The sequence below is a fragment of the Hirundo rustica genome, chromosome 1, assembly GCF_015227805.2.
Source record: "Hirundo rustica isolate bHirRus1 chromosome 1, bHirRus1.pri.v3, whole genome shotgun sequence".
Classification (NCBI taxonomy): Eukaryota; Metazoa; Chordata; class Aves; order Passeriformes; family Hirundinidae; genus Hirundo; species Hirundo rustica.
This window is the reverse complement of record NC_053450.1, coordinates 78831082-78850797: the sequence shown is the minus strand read 5'-3', so window position 1 is coordinate 78850797 and position 19716 is coordinate 78831082. Positions and strand designations below refer to the sequence as shown.

Sequence of the window (19716 nt, the reverse complement as noted above, 5' to 3'; positions counted from 1 at the left end):
TTTTTTTTTTTTGAGTCTGTGCATGCCTCTTTCATTTTGCCTCTGTTTCCTACACTCTAAAAAGAAAACTAAAGCAGTAGCAGAAGAGAAAATATCAAGGAATGTGTATGAAAAGATTAGACATTTAAAATGGTTACTTGTCTTTACAGTTTCTGTCGGGTTTTCTTTTGCAACTTGTCATCTTCTTAAAATCTCAGTAAGTGTCCAATTCTATCTTTCAAAGCTTGAAAGTTTTCAGGCCTTTTTGGCTGTGCTGTCTTTTTTGAGTCCTGCAGTAAGAATTTGGTAAACAGGGACTATTTCTCTTATTAATTCCTTACTTTGAAAGAAAGCAAAAGGAACTCTAGCATCTCTTGTGTTTGCAATTTATCCATTAAGTCTTAAATTTTCATCATGGTATTCCTCGTGTACTGGCCTTTGTAACCTCAAGAAGCTTTTGAGACACAAATAAGATTAATTTTATTTCTTTTGTCAAATATGTAGTTACAGTTTTGACAAGAGAAAATTTTAAAAATAAAGCATGGAATGTAAAAATGCTGCAGTAAGTGTTTTCAATTTGAAAAGTAAATGTTATTGGCGCACAGTCAAAATAATAAAAAATGCATTTTAGTTTTGTGCAGGAAGATTATAATGTTTGGGATAATGCATTATATTTGGGTTTTTTTTTGTTTTTTTTTTTTTTTTTCAGCAGAAAATCATATTTCATTTTCTTATTTTTACTTCTAAGCACTGGACTGTTACCCTTTGTATAACGCGGAAGTTGTACCAAGCATCAATTTTATTTATTTTTTTACTGGAAAACAGCCCCCTCTTAGTATGGGAAGGGAAACTGCACCTTTAAAAGTCAGAGGAAGTCATATTATTGGCAGTATCCTTCAGGAATGCTTTTTCTTTGGGTAAACTAGATGTGGAAAGGATTTTTACACTGTATTGGGAAGATTAATCTATATTATTCAGCAGCTAATATATTTGGTGTTTTTCTGAGACTTTGCCACTCTTAGGCATGCCTGTAAGGAATACATCTTCATTTTTCTTAGGTATATATAAACATGTCTCTGTGTGTTTTACTATTTATACATACATATGCACATGGAATACAAAGTAATGGGATATTTTCTGTCCTGAATATTTTGGCCTGGAGACCAAAGCAACGTAGTTTTCATTAGTTTTCATGAAAGCTTTGTTTTGGTATCATAAGAATGACTGAAAATTATTTTATTTTTAAAATAAGTTGAAGAAACTTAGTGACCTGAGAGTTTTACCTTGATTTCCTAGGAGAGAAAAAAAAAAGAAAAAAAAAAAAAATCAATAAGAGCTTGTTAGGAGAAATTGTAATACTTGGCTTTGGTTTTTCTGTGAGTTTCTTTTGTTTTTTTTTTTTTTTGTTTGTTTGTTTGTTTGGGTTTTTTAGGTTTTTTTGCTTGTTTGTTTGTTTGTTTTTAAAGTGGTTAAATGCTTTGCAGAACAAAAGAGATGTGTGGGAGGTGAAACCTTGTTACCTCCCTTAGGCTCAAAGGTACATAAACTCTGAAAGACAATTTAAAAAGTCTTAGATTTGCGGCAAATTCCTGAATAAACAAGTGCTTTTCAAAATCAGTTTGATCACAGTTTGGTCTCTCTGTTTCAGAGATCCCATCAAACGGGAAACACCTGAACTAATTCATCAAGGATGCTGTAATTTTTTCTGTTAGTCACACAAGCAAACAAATTCTGAGTTTCAACATGGCATATAGTCCAACTTCATATATTAACTGATCATGGAAAGATATATTGTGCCCCATGCAAATATGTATCTAAAGCTTGCCCTGATTTTCTGAGTACTCTGCACACATGACCTCTGAAGCAGACCTCTTTAATTCATGTGTCAAACTACAAACTTAATGTCTTGTTTTAAAATGCTGTTGCATTTTAATGACAGTCTCATCTCCTCTCTCCCTCCCTTTGCCCTCTTCTAAATACTGTTTCTAAAATTCATGAAGAGAAAAAACAGCAGCAAAGAGAATGAGATAGGGAAGGTGATTAATTAGTGAGCAATAAAGGGGTAATTTTATTGATGTGTTGACATGCTAGAATGCTGGTACAGAATTTTGTTCTGAATTTTTATAACTTGAGCCAGTATGACAACTGGGAAGTTGCACAGTTGCTGACACTCATTTGTGGATTTATGGGGCAATTAGCAATTCCCTGCATCTCAGCTGCAGGTTTTCTTATATAACTGCACTGTGGTTATCTCTTAGTTATAGTAAAATATCAGTCTCTGTAACCTGTCTGTAAACTCTCATTTGCATAACTATAATTCAGCTTGTTTCTGAATAAGGGCTGAGTAAGCCAGTCTTTTTCATTGATTAGCTGAGAGCCATTTTAGCTACCTTATTAAGAAATAATCACAACAATTCTTTCTGCTCTGATTGTGTGCTCTTGCCCAGCCAGGCTGCCAACTATTGCTGCAGATGCTAACTAATTAAATATTTAATTATAATTAGTGATGCTTGAATACCATAATGATGGCTAACACAGGTAACAGAGAGCTACAGCCTTTTTTACTGAGCTAGGAAGAGCCTTCAGAAGGCATAGTACTTCATGGTTTGGGGGGTAGGGCATGTATACTAGAGAATTAGCCCATTCTGTGCTAATGACAAACTTGAATCTTGGAACCTTGTTTCTCCATTTTGTTTCCTGTGGGGACAGTAGATTTGTTTCTGCATCATCCATTATTACACAAATAAATTCTGCAGAAACCTCATGATATTTACTCAAACAAAAGTAGAAGGATAGCCCTCTTCTTCAGCATTATCAAAACATAGTTAGGGGTCTCAAGTGTGTGACCTTAGTGGCAGTCCAGGTTTTGAACTGCTCAAAAGAGATCCTATTTTGCACACATCAGGAGAGAGGTGTGTCTGAAGGTCTCCTGTTTGGTGTCTCTCTTCCTTGAAGTTCTGTCTCTGGGCCTGAACAAAGCTAGCAGATAAATAAGTGGAAATACATCTGGTGGTTTAGCAGATGGTGAGAAACAGAAAAGTTGTAAGTGGTGAATCAATGGAAAATCCTCAGTCACAGGAATTTGATGCATTTTGCTTTGTCTGAAGAAAACAAAGGAGTAGTAACGCCAATAGTGGTTGATATAATCAAAAAGTACAACTTTATTCCATTTTAAGTTGCAGGGTTTGGGTTTAAATGCTCTTTAATGCCACAAACCATATAAAAATTGTATGTGTATCGAACGGGGTAAAACCAAAGAGTTGGTTTTGTTCTTTTTGAAATGGAAAATAAGACACTTCCTGGGGATTAAACCCTCCCAGGAATCTCAAAAGCTCTAACATCAGAGAAAGTTTTATCTAAAGTGAAGTAAAGTCATAAAAGAATTTCAGTTGGAATTTTCATAAGCAATAAGATTTTGCTGTCATTTATACCAGCAATTGCTTTTAACCTCTTCTAACACACAGCAAAGCAAATACTTGATTTTGTGGTGAATTAATTGTTCTGTTTATATATCTGAATGATCTGTCATAAAATGATGAGAAATAATTTTACAATTTCTGTTAGAGAAATATAGAAGGCTGAGTAAATTTATAAAGAGTATTAGAGATATAAGGAAATTAATTTACAGGTATATATTTTTAAAGCTCTCTGTGCAAACTGAGCTCTCTCTACTTTTCCAGGTAACAGTTCTGTCACTGAACAAGATTTGTCCATTTAGAAGCCAAAAACTTTATTCATTATGTTTATGATAAAGAGTGACCCTAACCATTAACATTTAGAACTTTATGTGAAAAAAAATCTATATAAATATTTTAGATGTCATAGGTGAGCTCCTCTTTTTGTCCATTACATTAAAATGTTGTCTTTCAAATAGCTTTTATTTAGAGTGTTTAGTATGTGTTGAGTATCTTCATGTGCATTACTATTTGCTTACAACTCTTTATAGTACAGAGTGTAACTTGTTTCTTGAAAGCATTCTAAGGGTTTCACCTTTATTTGAATTTGTTGTCTATACCATTTCTGAAAAATCAAAATGCTTTATTCAGGAACAGAGAATACAGACCTATATTGTGGGCTTCCATGTTAACAAATGTAGTAACTAATAATAATAAAAAGAGACTAATTCATTTATAAGGAAGTAATTGGGTATTTAATTTAATAATGAAAAATAATCTTTTCTAAAAGTCCTTGGGACTTTCAAAGACTCCTTTCCTAGTGGAAAATGAAGAGGGTTTGAAAAAGAAGAGGGTTTATTTCAGCTTACTTACTATCTTACTATCTTAGTGTGAACAACAAAAGCTATCTTCATGAAGAGACTTGGTCATAGTGCTTGTGGGTGAAGCTTTGAAATTCCAGGAAAACCGGAAGTACCTGCTGCTAATGCGTAGATCTAAGAAGACTTGCTGTCAGTGATGGAGGACCAGGTTGGGAATCTTCAGCTATCAGTACATACACAAATCCATGGGGCCTGAGGCATCAACCTCACTTAAATCCTCAGGAAAATAATAAAGCATTTGAAGCCTGGAAACCATCTCCAAATACAAGAAGGTGGCTGAGAGAAGTCAGTTATGGTAGCGGCACACAAAGAGATAACACAGAGACAAGAGGTCTGCAGTGCAGACTTACTCTCCAACCCAGAACGAAGCCTGTTTTTTTCTTACATTTTTATACATTTGTGGGTCTAGTTGTGGGTTGGCTTCTGGTGTTATTACCCTTCCACCCCACTGGGCAGACCAGCTGTCAATTACATTATTTTCAGGCTAGAAATATGTAAACAAAGGACAGGGAATGAAAACAAAAGGTTTGTTTATGTTCCCTTGTGTGATAAAAATGAAAACTGCTCTTAATATTGTGCAGAAACTAAGGAAACTGACTCCATCTTATGAACAAGTAGAAGGCTTTAAAAAAACTCAGAAAAAAACAGGGTGACAGTCTGTATGGATTTACAAAGGAGAAATCACGCTTAACCAACCTGGTACCTTTCCATAAAGAGGCAGCTGGCTTGGTGGATGAGGGGAGTGTAGTGAATGTAGTTTACCTTGACTTTAAAACAGCTTTTCACATCAGCTGCAAAACAATCTCATAGAGAAACTGGTAAAATTAAGTGGACAGTGAGGTAGATCAAAAACTTGCAGAATGGTCGGGTCATTGAAACAGGTCACCCAGAGGGGTTGTGTAGTCTCCATCTCTAGGAAAAAACCTGTTTTGTCCATGTAGCTACAGCTTCTTCATGTAGCTGACCCTGACTGAGTTGGGAACTGGGACTAGATGAACTCTAGAAGTCTCATCCAACCTCTACCATTCTGTGTTTCTGTGATTAGAGGAACTACACAAGTGGGTCACACTTGACCACAGATCAGAGAGGTTGCATGGAGAGAAACACATGTTCATTTCCACCAAGTTATTAGCCTTCCTTCCAGCTTAGTCTTTGGCTCAGTACTCCATTTATACTAGGAAAAAATGTGTGTCTCTGGGCTGTGTCCTCTAGAAAGGTTAATTCACTAATCTTGGGGAAACATTTGATTTAGGTTGCTCCAGACTAAATGTGTCAATCTTTCTACCTTGAGACATTAAGGTATTTTTTTTTGTACAACAGTGCAGTGCCCTTAGCGATTACAATATGTCTGATTGACTGGCTGCAATCTATTATACTGCAGGTATGACATTATCCTCTTGCCATAATGCTGTTCTTTCTGAGTTCAGCTGAGGTGCAATTTCATCAGGACTATTTCAGCACTTCATTTCACTGAGCTAAACCTTAAAAAGACAATATTGATTTCCTATCTAAACCACAGTTTTGCAGACTGAAATAACTAGACAAATTTATATTTATTATTTTTAAAAATATGCAATATATACAATAAACAAGCTGCTCATTGCATGTCTTGAGGTAAGTTACATAAATCATAAACCACCTAGACACTGTATAGTTGCATTTTTACTGTAGAATGGAAGACACTCAGACAAAAATAAAGGAAAAACCTTACTTAAATTGCAAACAAAAAAGAAAAAGTAAACACAGCCTTTTTCTAAAGAATGAGGATGCTGACTGTAACAGTTTATGAAAATATGTGCTTTGTTTTAATTAATACCCATTTAATTATTGAAACCATTCAACACAGGGTGTTAAGGGTGAAACACAGCAAGATGAAATGGTTTCTATTCTATGCTAAATCAGTGCTAACTGGAAACGGCTTATGACCCTTTATGGACATTTTTGGTTTGATTTTTTTTTTTTTTTTTTTTTTAAGTGGGTTTGAAATTGTAAGCTTACAAGGTTTGATGAGATTTTGCATTTCATATTTAAATTTGTCTATTTCCTGTATTTTCTGTGAATCTGTGAGATTGGGCATGTATGTTTGCATGAACAATGAAATGGACATAAAATATTTGCCTTTAATTTATTAAATTATAGCAGATACTTTTGTGAATGACATTATGAAATTATATTCATACCAGTTAATAAAGATCCAGATGTGTACAGAGTGGGGTAAAAAAAAAAAAAAAAAAAAAGGATCAGTGAGAAGAAGCCTTCAATAATTTATGTTGCTCAGTGTGAGTGTTACACAGGTGACAGGACCTGTTTCTTTTCTAAGACATTTTTTTCTTGTCTTTTTATTTTGAAATTTAGAAAGGTAGGAAAGAATCTAAAAGGAAAATGATTTTCACCAACAAGATTTGCATTTATTTCTCTAGACAAGGCAAAGAGAGCTGCAGTAGTGAATGTCACTGAAATGAGCCCTTTATTTCCTCCTGTACCACCTCATCTATTGTCTGTGCTTGGTTGTAATTGCTGAAATTCACAGCAGGCATCTGTTATAAAATTACTCAATTCATTACTCTTGAATTTGGGAAATGAACAATCGTACACAAGAGACATGAGAATTTATAAAGATGAAAGTGAGGCACAAATATGATTTAATCTTTTTTTTAGAAACTGTGCACAAAGTGTCTCCTGGCTGCTTTTAGCATCTCTGAGTTTAATCACTGACTTAATTTGGGAGCACTTCCACATTGACTGGCAAGTAGAGGGTTTTACTTGAGTGAAAGGTTTCTTGACAAGAGACATACAGCTATTCACACAGAGCTTTGATATTTGGTGAGTCTTCATGAAACACATCCAGTTCTGAAAAAGAAAATATGAATGAGGATTACTTTGGCTGAAGTTATTTGTAGATGGCTGTACTCTCTAGCAGAATAGCTATTGCCAGTCTAACTAGAGCCTGCCTCAGTTGCTCTAATGACCTCATACTCCTATGCAGTAATGCTGGGCAAAACTAAGAAAACTTTTAAAGAATCAAAATAGAAGCCCTACCATTGCTGTTTATGATATTTTAAAATCTATTAAGGTTTTGTTTGTTTCTTGGGGGGCGGGTTGTGGTGTTTTTTTTTTTTTTTTTTTTAAGTTAATGGATGATCAGAGAAGAGTCATAGTCCTACCAGCAAATGTAGGTAAGGTGAAAGCAAGTCTAAATGAGTTGTGAAAAGAGATAAATTACCAAGCATAAGAGTTATTTTTCATTGAGGATTGGAGAAAGCCCAGGATAAAGTTGGTGACTCCAGAATACCAAGACGTCTGAGCTGATATTCTCACAGTTCAGAAAACTGATGGGTTATCTCTCACTTTTCTTGTCTCTGGGACTACCTGTTAAAATTCACAAGATTAATGTCTGGAAACGTGTTGGGCGCAACTGCTGTCTTTCAATGTTTTCCTGAGAATGATATCATCCTCTGAAGTAGCATAATTCAGGTACTGTTAGAAAAAATCTATTAACCTTTTAGAAGACTGAAAGTCTTGGACTATGGATTTCCTTAATCTACTATGGAAAGGAATATTGGGGATTAAATACCTTCTAATACTATGTTGATGGAAACAGGAACATTTAAATCTACTTCATAGAAGTTGCAATAATTGGCAAGAGGAGAACTGTATTTTCAATTTTAACTAAGGTCATACACCATATTGATATTAATCAATAATTGCACCATTATATAAACAATACGCAAACAAATTTCTGCAAGAACTCACTTCAAAATTTCTATCTTTGAGTTATTTTTAGTATATTTGAGTAATTCAGTATATTTTTGGAGTCCTTCTAACACCAGAAACTATTCTAAATTGTTGCAAATTTTGTATAATCAGGTTCTGACCAATGACAGAAAATATTTTAATAATGATATTTTAGCTAAAGTAAGATAGGGCAATTTGAAGTAATGGATAGAATTCTTGACAGGTTCAGAAAAACAGAAATATCCTAAGGATTAAGAAAATAATGTCACAGAGCACATCAAAATATGGTCACATACACTTCAATAGCTCATGTTGCATACAAAATTATAAATATGTTTGAGCTGCAGCCTCAGATTTGTCAATTCTTGCTTTACATGTATTGCTCATGTATTTTTCCTTCCTTTCCTCCATTTCATATATTTATTCAAAAAGCATAGAAGGACAATAGAATGAAGGATTGTTTTTTGATTGTCCATGCTTTAGCATTGACATTGACAGATTCCTAGCAAAAATGAAAATGTTTGTAATTTATCAAAAATAAAGATTCTAGATCATTGACAAAGTAGGTATACATTCAACATAGGACTTTTCTGAGTCAAACATGGCACAAGACAGAATAAAAATGAAATTGATGACACTACATCATCTGACCATATTTGCAAAGGAAACTTTGTCCTATTTGGAAACAGTTTGTTTCTTTCCTTTAACTGATGATTAAACTGTAGAGCTGTGTTATGTTTTTACAAGGTAGTACTGGTCTTGATTTGAATCACAGCAAAATAAGCTTTGATTATTAACGTGGAGTGAAATTTCATTCTACCTGAGTTAACTTTCAAGAGTTCAATGAACCACAGAGTTGTGCATTTACCTATGCATTTACATTTTATAATGAAAGTTTCAGTCTTTTTTTTTTTTTTTCCCCCCTTTTTTTTACAATTATTTCCCTCATATACTTAGGCATTTTTGTGAATTAGAAGTGGCAATATCCCAGGCAAAGGATGATGGCTCAGTCATAAATTATGTCCTGTAAGTATTGCTAATGATGACAAAGCTGACACAATATGTATAAATATTTGCATACAGAACCAGTTAATTATTTTGCATTCGGAATGTTTTTATATTGTTCTTCATTAGTTTTTCTGTAAGCATCAGCATTGTAGAGCTACACTCTTTTTGGAAGAATGTAGCATTTGATTTTGTTATGTTATCAAACTCCCTAAAGTCATCACTTCTTTATATGCTAGAAAGCCAATTATTAAAGCATACCTGTGAAGCGATAATAATTTTATTATTGTAAGGCTTAGTAATACCAGACATAATTAGACTCCTCTCCAATGTTAGGTGTTTCATAAACATGTTTACTGGGTTTTGATAGAGCATATCACACATTTTTTGTTCTGTAATGTATCTTTGTGGCAACCTTCCTATGAATGTGCTTACAAGGACAAGCACACTCAAAGATGGGGGACATCATTCTCATCTCACTTTGATTTTATTCCAATTAAAACTCAATAGAGTAGTCCAGATTCATAGATGGTATTAGTCTGTAGGCACAATTAACATCAGAACTGATCTCTTAAGTAGTATACAAAATGCATCTCTGCAGAGAACAATCAAATAAGAAGTGGCTTTGGCAGTCAAATCCAAAAATCATAGCCTTAATCAAACTGATATTATTCTTGCCAAGTTAAATTATTAGTAACTTTATAACATGCAAAATATCTGACATTGCATAGTAGGATTTGGGGGCTTTTGTAATAGAATTTAACAAAAGTGAGCTAAAGTCTCTTTATTGCAGGGGAAATATTCCATGAGTTTGTTGTTTAGTAGTCTACAGAGTACACGTCTTGTCCGTATGATGACAGATGTCTTCCAGAAATAACAAGTTTCAGCTTTCTTATGTGTATTTTCTACATATATTTCTCATGTTCAATCACAATTCTCTCATCACTATCTACAGAATATTTGGGTTTAACTTAGGTGATTTGGTTTCTGTTCCCTCTCTTAATCAGCAACTTTTTACAAACAACCTCTGAAGTAATGGGACTGAGATTCAGATTTTCAACTTTGTGAGGATTCAATCTAAACAACCAGAGAGCCACCCTAGGCTTCTGTGTGTTTTTTTGGCTGGGACAGATTTATTTCTCTTCACAGTTGCTAGTACGGAGCAGTGTTTTTTGGTTTGTGCTGGAAACAGCACTGATGACGCAGAGATATTTTATTGATTACTGATCTGTGCTTACACAGAGTCAAGGCTTTTTCTGCTTCTCACACCAACACACCAGCACGCATGTGGGGATGCACAAGAATCTGGAAGGGGACACAGCCAGGAGAACTGATCCCAAATGACCAAAGAAATATTCCATAACATATGCACAGCAATAAATTAGGGGGAAAGTTGGGAGCTGCTGCTTGGGGTCTGGCTGGGCATTGATTCTGTAGTGGTGACCAATGATTTTATTTTTTATTTCTAGGGGTTTATTTTTCTCAGTTATTTTACTTTTCATAGCAATATTATTATTATTAATATTATTAATATTTTAATGATATTTCAGTTATTAAACTGTTCTTATCTGAACCCACAAGTTTTCCCACTTTTACTCTTGCCTCCATCCTCCTGGCTAAGGGAGTGAGTGAGCAGCTGTGTGGTGCTTGGTTGCTGACGTTAAACTAGGACAGTTTATGCAGCTTATTGAATCTCACACAAAGGGAGATAAAGGAATAACTGGTTTGGATCATGTTAAGACTCCATCAGGTGGAAACATTGTTTGGTGGGTGTTTTTTTTGTTGTTGTTGTTTTTGTTTTTGTTTTTGTTTTTTTTCATGGCAGTTATCTGGCATGGATTCCAGATGCTATTCTTGCCAAGTGGTTGAAATAGCTGCAGAGGTGGAACCTGCTTAATCTGTTGAAGGTCTTCTGACCTGTGGGATGGACTGATTGTGAATTAAACTCTTTGCTAGTTTGAGGCTTGTAATCTGTTTACTTGTAGTCTCCCTCCTAATCACTCTTTAGATATTACCAGGTAGTTCCCACCCTAACTCAAAAGACCAAGTGGAAAAAAGGAAGAATTACTTTTACTTGCAAAGTTTCTAGATTGGTTTTGAAGCTCAAGAAAGTCAAACTCACAAGGAAATATGGTCATTTAGAGTCTAATCCAATGGTATTTTTTTTAATTAAATGTAACTTTGAGGATATCCAACTAACTGATTTGTCTTAAAGTCAGAGAAATATTTACCATATCCTTTAACCTATTCTTTAACCAGATGATCTATAATCTCAAATACTTCAGCAGTTAATTTTAATAGATATCAAAACCATGAACTTGTTTTTCCTGTTGTTTTATTTTCTTATTGCAAGATATTGCAGAGAAACAAGCTTACTTGGTCAGCTATTACAGCATATCCATAGTTATAGATGTTATCTGGTTTCCTGCTGGCATGATCAACTATCAGTGCTGCCAAGTTTTTTCAAACCTCTTTATGGGTAGGAAGATGGTTGAGCTAATAACCTTAGCTCTTATTTCACATGAGCTAAAGCATTCTCTATGGTGATATATTTATGGTTAAAGTGGCTGCAGAAATGATCCCACCATCAGTGCATAATGGATACTTTCTCAGTGAGCAATTTGCCTCCATTCATGGAGGTTCAATTACCAGCCTTGCTGGACTGATGACATTTTTGAGTGTATCATGGAGCTTTAGTGTTTCCTGCTCATCTCTGTGTGACAGTAGTGCATCTGCGGTCTGATCCAAGTAGATACATCATCCAGGTCTGCTCTGGTTTTGGCTGGGATAGAATTAATTTTCTTCATAATCGCCAGTGTGGGGCTGTGTTCTGAATTATCCTGAAAACAGTGCAGATAACATGGAGGCGTTTTAGCTATTGCTGAGCAGTGCTTAAGTAATCAAGACCTTTTCAGAACCTCACCCCACCTCACCAGTGAGGAAGCCACTGTTTACAAGAAGTTGGGAGGGGAGACAAGGACAGCTGATCCAAGCTGACTATAGGAATATTCCAGACCATATGGTGTCATGGTCAGCATATAGAACTGGGGGGCAGGGGAGAAGAAGGAGGAAAGTTGGAATGTTTGGAGTGATGGCTTGTCTTCCCAAGGCACCACTATATATTATGGTGCTCTGCTTTCCTGAGAATGACTGAAAATCTGCCTGCCAATGGGAAAGGAGTAAATTAACTTCCTGTTTTCCTTTCCTTGTATTTGCAGCTTTTGCTTTTTCTCTTACACCATCTTTAGTTCAACCCATGAGTTTCCTCACTTTTATCTTTTTGATTCTCTCCCTCATCCCACTGGGCATGAGTGAGTGAGCAGCTGGGTGGGGGGCTGAGTTGTTTGCTTTGATTAAACCATGACAAAATCAAAGATCAATTAGAGTTTCTTTTCAAATACTTATCTACACGAGGCCTTATCTGTATACTAGTGGTTGCAGAGGATCAGTGGTTGTCCTCTCTTCAAGGGATAACCTTTGCCAAGCTTGGTGAGATGATTTGTGTCTGCAGTTGCATGACTCCCGTTGATTAAGAATTGTTGCAGCAGCAATGGCATGCATAAGTTTGGTATTCCAAAAGCATTTCTTTGCTCAGATTTTTTAGATTAATGGCAGTACAGTCCAGGTCAGAATCAAAATTCTTTCAGGAGCACCATTTATACTGTGTTTTTTTATTCCCAATAAATAATTTTAGTAGTGATATTTTATTCATCATTTGCATTTCATGATTTTCTAAGCCTGCAGTTTGCAGGACAGAGTAAATATGATGAAGATTTCTTAATAATTGTGTATTAACAGACTGTCTATGATTGCTGCTGGGTCATTTATTCCCCTTTATCAAACTGGGGATATGAATAAATGTAATTTCAGGTTATAAAATCATGTGTGAGGCTAAATTCATACAGAGTATCCCTTTGTACCTCTCTTTATGGCTTAATTAGATCATGCATAATGGTACTTAAATCCATACAAGATAGTTTGAAGAAATGAGTAGCAACAGCTAATACTGAAAAACAGCCAAGATCTAAGAAAAATCTGACCACCTGTACTTTTGTAATATGTAGGACAGAGATGCAGTGAGGGTGCATGTCTCTTCACAACTATCTCACTGGATAAGTATTTCTTTATGAGCATCACTGTAAATAATACTCTAAAAATTTAGGGAATATGGTACCTTCCTTATGGTTAATTGTTCTGATTGGATTTCTAAATCTGTGTCTCCTAGCTGTCTTAGTAGTTTTCTGATCAGAGATACATAAGGGACCAATGAGTTTTTGACAGTATAAAAGCACTAAGGTTTTGACATCCATAATTTAAAAAGAAAATGCAAAACAATAAGCACTGACTAAAATAAATATATATATATATATTAGCCTCTGAGTTCCTGTACAAGTTCCTATGATGCTATAAAAGATATTCTAACAGACCAAGCCTCCTCCAAAGCCAGGAATGAAATTATGGGGAAAAAGAAGCTACTGGGGGAGAACCTTCTGCCTCAGTTTCCTACAACATGAATGTTACAGAACAGCAAGCTGAAGTGATTCTTTCAAGTGTCAAAGTATGACAACCTCAATTATTTGCCTTACTGAGCTTTAAATTAAAAAAGAAGAAGAAAAAAAAAATCTTCACATTGAACTCTTTTGCAGCTGATGAGGCCATCTGTGCTACGATCCTGTACTGTAACATCTATTAGCCTCCCATTTTTCTCTGACCCTCCCATTCATCATCTTTTTGAAGCCGTAGGAAATGAAGCAAACACAGGCATTGCTCTTTCCTGACTCTGCAGTAGGCATTCTGGGAGGCTGTCTGGGAGACCAATGGAGAAGGGGTTAAAGTGCTCTGTGTCTTGCACTTGGTTTCTAACCTTCCAGCCGAGGGGGAATTGCTCTCCTTCCATTGAAGTCTTTCAATCTCTTTGCATTACTTTTGGTGCTGTATAACATTTTAAAAGCTTCCTGACTGGCAGACATGGCCGGAGGCAGAACTCTGCTGGGAGAACTGCAATGTACAGTCTTCTCAGCAAAGAGAAGCTGTACGACAATTAACTTGACTACAACATGATTTTGGCATTTCTGAAGTAGTGCAGACTATCCCACCCCTTTTTTTAAAAAAAATTGTTTCCACCTCCCATCTATGTCTGAGCAATTCAAAAGGATATGATGAGTTGACTGGTTTTATTTTTTGTTATGTTTCATGATTACTATGTTTTTGCCATAAAAACAAGGCATGTATTCTGCAACCTTGGACCAGGAGAGGCAAAAAAGTTTGGAAATCTTAGAATTGAATTATGGATGAACACAGTCTGAATGTGAAGTTATATACCACATTAAAAAGAGAAGCAGAAAACCACATGTGAATTGTTCAGTAAAAAATAAATTCATACCAAATATATTGAATGCAGATCTCTGTTGTGGTTGGGCCCTGTCTTAAAGTTTCTTTGCTGGAATAAAATCCATAGACTGCAAATGATTGATTGTACAAATAAGAAATTTTTACCCAATGCACAAAAGAATATTTTGCTATAGATGAAAAAAACATTTAAATGTTTAGAACATAACTTAGAAAATCTTTTCTTTAAAGGATTCTGAGCAGATGGGAGTTCTTTCCTCATCTTTTATCTTTTGTGAAGGTAGAATTAAAACACTCAGTAGATATCTTTCACCAGTTGTTTTCTTTTTTTTTAAGACTTAAAACATAGCCTTTCAAATCAGAACAGAAAATCTCACCATAAATTTAACACAGGAAGTGCAGTTATTCTTCTAGGGGTTTTGTTTGTTTGTTTGTTTGTTTGTTTTTGTTTGTTTGTTTGGGGTTTTTTTGACTTGTTAAATTTTCCAGGTTCCTGATTATAAATCCTTTCTATTTAAATACTTCAGCATATATCTAAGAAATAAGAAATTCTATGTTATTTATTTTTATGGATAGTAGTAATATTATTCATAAGGACAATATAACCTTTGGCAGTATTTAAAAAGGAAAAATATATATGGTTAAGTAGTTTATTATTCTTCTTTTTTGGGGTCCATATCATGTCATTGATTTTTAAGCATAGGTTTCTAGAAAATCAATAGTGCTCTGCTTAAAAATCAATGACACAATATGACCCTAATAAAGTGGTGAATTCCATAGTGTGTGTTTGTTTTCTTTTTTTAATGCAAAATGCATCTATCTTAAGCCCTACAGGCAGTTATTTTTTATACCTGACATCTAGCACACTGTAGAAAAGATTTCAAGTGACTTTTTGGGCAGAAAAACCTAGCAAAGGATTCCTGCTCTAGAGAGTAGGGGGAAAGAGTGGAACCCCTGTTCTCCACTATTTTGTAAATCTGGAGTAAACATTTTTGGTATCTCTGGTGTGAAACAGTTTTGTTTGACAACTGATCCTAAAGCAAAGGCTACAGCCCCCTCTCAGACAGACACAAAGGTAATGCTAAGCAGAACAAGAATTAAGTATTCCTGTGGTAACTGTACAATGTTCCAGAGCAGCTCAGTGCTACAATGAAAATAGCAATCTCTTTTAAACTGTGATTCTTAATCTTTTTCTGTGTCTCTAGAAACTAACTAGGTGTGAGAATTTTGATGAACGCTTCAGTGTAATCCTATGTAATTTGATGTTGCATGTAAATCTCTTTTATAGGTCCCTATAGATGGAATTTATTGCGGCAAATACCTTGTCATCAGAAGGATTAATGCCTGCATTAGCATTTCTGCAATAAAGTCAGAAGCTAAGTGGTGAAGGCCACAGACACCTCCAACCTGGATTCCTCTGCTCTGCATTAAGTGCTGGAGTTTTTATTACTTGCGGTAGGGAAGCCATTGCCAATGCTCACAAGGAACTGCTTATCCCTGCTTCTCTGGGTCCTGTTTGATGGAGGTCTCCTAACACCACTGCATCCACAACCACAAGAGATTTTAGAAGTGCAGTCAAGAGAAAATGTTGGCCCAGTGCCAGGGAGGAGATCATCTGCCCAGCGAGTCAAACGAGGCTGGGTATGGAATCAATTTTTTGTGCTGGAGGAGTACATGGGCTCTGAACCTCAGTATGTGGGAAAGGTAATATTTTACTATTTCTTTAAAAATTCAAGTGATATAGACAAGTAGTATATTATAAAAGTATACCTGTTTCTAGTGGGACAAATCTTCTTCAACTGGCAGTAGTCCTCTATGCTCATTTTTACCATCTAGCCTTTCCTGTAGTCACTTTATACTTTCTGTCTTTGTATGTTTTTCTTATTTCCCCATTCTTGCTTTTGCAATTAAATAAAACCAGCAACAACAAAAATTTAAAAAAACCAAACAAACAAAATAAGAGAGTTCTGATACGTCTGTGTTTCACAACCAATTTTAATTGATACTATTGTAATAGCATATTCGGTTTTTAGCTACAAACATTGTTCTGATATCAAGAGATAAGGTATAAACCGTCAATCTCAAGCCCTGAACGCACAGTCATTCCTGTGATTGATAGGGTTATTCCAAGTCAGTTTTCAGCCACTGAAGCCACATCTGGTTTTGGTCTGTTGTCTTATGTCTCAGAACCATTTACGTTTATTTCTGATTGATCAGATTGTTTTCAAGTATTTCTAATATGTTTTATTGCTTCATAATTCAAAGTCCTGCACTACAGCTTTTGTACTGGGTGTAGACATGCACAATCATACCTGCAGAGAATGTTTGCAATTCCTTCTCTCATTACATGTTGGCCATTGTTTCTGTAAGATGGCATCAGTAATTGACAGAAAACTGTTCAAGGGGTGTGGGGGTGGTGAATTAGGAAAGCTGAAAAAGACACCTGAAGAAAATCTTAGTTGAGTATGTAATTGGATGCTGTAAATAATTTTCAGTTTAAGTAAAGGACCTCAGTGAAAATAAGTTGGGAACTTGTTTCCTGGGTCCCCAAATGCCACTTCCTTATACAGCAAGGTTTCAAATTTGCTTACTGTAAAAATGGGTCATCATGCTTCAGTTTTTATTTTTATATCACTGTGAACTTTTTTTTTGTGTACAAGCAGGAAATCCCTCTCTTTTTTTTTTTTTTTCCTAAATATAAATACATCAACAGAAAATTATTTTTACCTCTTACCCTTCCAGAAAACTATTCTGAGGGATGTGTAAATGAAACACTAGATTATTTAGCAAAGCAGCTAAAAATGTACTTGCATATTGCATGTGAAGACATTTGTGTTAAAGCCTAAAATATAGCGGTCAAAGTAATTTTTAAAGCAGTGTGTTTGTATCACAAAGTTAATACAATGAGTTTGTTGTAAGACTGAAGAAATAATGAAAAAATCATATTTTTTGATGTCCAGTTGATACAAATTACACTTTCTCCACCACATACCTTTGTTCTGGCACTTTGCTGAAGATGCCAACAAGGACTCTCATCATATTGATGCTGTAGCATAGCAATGTGATTGCTGTGCCTTTAATGTCAAAAGACAGAGAAACTACTGCTGTACCACTATACTTTCATTAATCTTTATTCCTTTGTGCAAATTTTTCTTGGTAGTCATCAAGGATCAGTTCTAAACTGCCAGAATAATGTTAATTTTTGCACAAAAATTGACTATTATCCATACACTGATGAATCAGCTTCTTCTTTTGCCCTGTTTTTGCTCCACTGACATTAAGTCTAGAACTAATCTTAGTCTTAACTTAGAACTAATGGGATATTTTCATTAAGAGTAACACTTTTCACAGATTTACCTGGAATATTTTTACCTCATAAGACTTTTTTGAACAGTTACAAATTGTGGGACATTTTTCAAGTATGAGGAAAGTGAAAAATCAGACCTTTTTTTTTTTTTTTTTTTTAAAGTCAAAACACCTGCTTCTAGAATAGAGCAATTAATTCTAGGTAATAACTTTTTTCAATAATGTTTGTTTTGATGCTTATCACAACTTGTTTTATCTATATTAACTATTTGCTTTAATATATGTGAAAAAAACCAGCAAACCCTGCCAGTCTTTGTATCCTTTCATCCTTGCTGAATTTTACAAAAATAGAACATGAACAAATAAACAAAACCAAGATGGAGATGTTTGTTTTCCCCCCTTATTTTCCACAAAGATCTCAATGAAGCTATAACACTGAAAGAGAGAAGTTTGTTAGAGAAATTGTGCTTTTAAATCCAGATAGCAAAAGCTAAGCATCATATAAATTCAAACCGTTGTCAGCATACTAAAATATACCCACCACTTGCTAATCAGTATCTTTAGATCTTAAGCAATTTTTTAAAATCACATTAAATTTTTAAGGTGTTAAATGCAGTTGAGTTCTGGATTGGTTGCAGAACTAAATCTGCAGAAATAAATGATTCACTCAAATTAAACATCTATTCCAAAAGCATATGTTTTCAATTTATTTATTTTTATAATGCCACTACTCTATATTTTAAAGTGGCAATAAGTATATTATAAAGTGTAGAATATTTCATGTGGCCTGAAATCACAAGGGTTTTACCTTCTTCTGATCATGATATCAGGACACCTGTGCATAGGCATTTATATTACTTATCATAGAACTACTGCACTAATAATGTCACAGTAATTTATCAATAGGAGTTTAATGTATCTATTAAATCAGCTGACAGTTTCACTAAAGAGTTGAGGGTGACTATCTAATATTGCAAACCTTCTGTAAGAGAATACTGGTTTACAGTAATAATGTCTTGCTATTGGCTAGTGCAAGTAATTCCTTTCACATCTGTTTTTAGACAAATGCCTCAAGAAATGTCAGGTTGCAAATGAAAATATAGTTTACAAACTAATGGGGTTTAGTCTAGCTTACTGGTTGTGATTTTGAAATAGTGTTTTTAATGCTTTACACACTAAAAGCATTTAACCTCATTATTAAAGTTTGGGAATCTGCTTGTGTAATCCAGAAGAGAAATAAAAACCCATCAGATTGATAAACAGAAGTTAATCCTCTTTGCACAAAATTCATTAAGCAGATCCAGTCTGAAAAGTAAAATTAAAGTACAGTATTACCATGTGACCCATGAAAATGGACAAGGTGCCAGAACAGAATAAGGCTTGCTCATTTACTTTGCAGTACTTTACTTGTTTTCCTGGTACTATGAAACCCCAGAAGATCAAGGAAAAACAGCACATGTGTGGATGAAGACAAAAAAGTTAATCTTTTGGGGTTTTTGTGCTCAGGTCTCAGTGGGTAGTAACAGAAATCATCAGAGAATCAGGTCCTTGAGCATGAATACGTCCCAGCAAAATTTATACCCACAAACAAGGCAGAAGTTTTAATTGCTCTCATGCAAGGGTATCACCAGAACACTACAAATATGTCTTTAACCTCTCTTTATTGCTGTGTTTTCAATAGTGACATGCAGAGGCAGCAAAATAAACTGAAAGTTCAAGAGAACAACATGTCAAGATAGTACTAGAAAAGGTTTTAGTTGAGCTGCATGTGGCACCGTCCCTTTATGTTTGTCTTTGCATTCCTAGTGTGTAAATGTGTCACATCTTTCTTTGTTGTACACCTGCACAATTGCTTCCAGTGAGAATGGTTTTGCTGTCTGTCCTCAAGTTTGCAGAGACAAGCATGTGGTAGCTTAGAGGCATGTGGTAGCTTAGAGTAGATGCAGACTGGGTGCATAGGAAAAGATTGCAAAGTCCTCTTCAATGTAATGGCCATTTCTATTTTCCAGTGTAGGGAAAAAAAAAAAAAGAAATAAATCCAAAACCTCAGCTTCTAGATATTTTTT

The 19716-nt window shown here is 35.0% G+C and overlaps 1 protein-coding gene across 11 annotated transcripts in view; it reads left to right on the top strand.

Moving 5' to 3' along the window:
• LOC120758783 (cadherin-12) overlaps positions 1-19716 on the top strand; it is a 578611-nt gene that overhangs the window by 398608 nt on the left and 160287 nt on the right. For 10 of the 11 annotated variants that reach the window (XM_058421638.1, XM_040077434.2, XM_040077424.2 and 7 more), the window contains one exon: positions 15633-16048. In XM_058421638.1, the coding sequence (XP_058277621.1) occupies positions 15818-16048 (231 nt within the window). In that variant the 5' untranslated portion in view covers positions 15633-15817. Of the gene's footprint in view, positions 1-15632; positions 16049-19716 lie in introns of those variants that run through there. The other variant, XM_040077482.2, reaches the window with a different exon arrangement.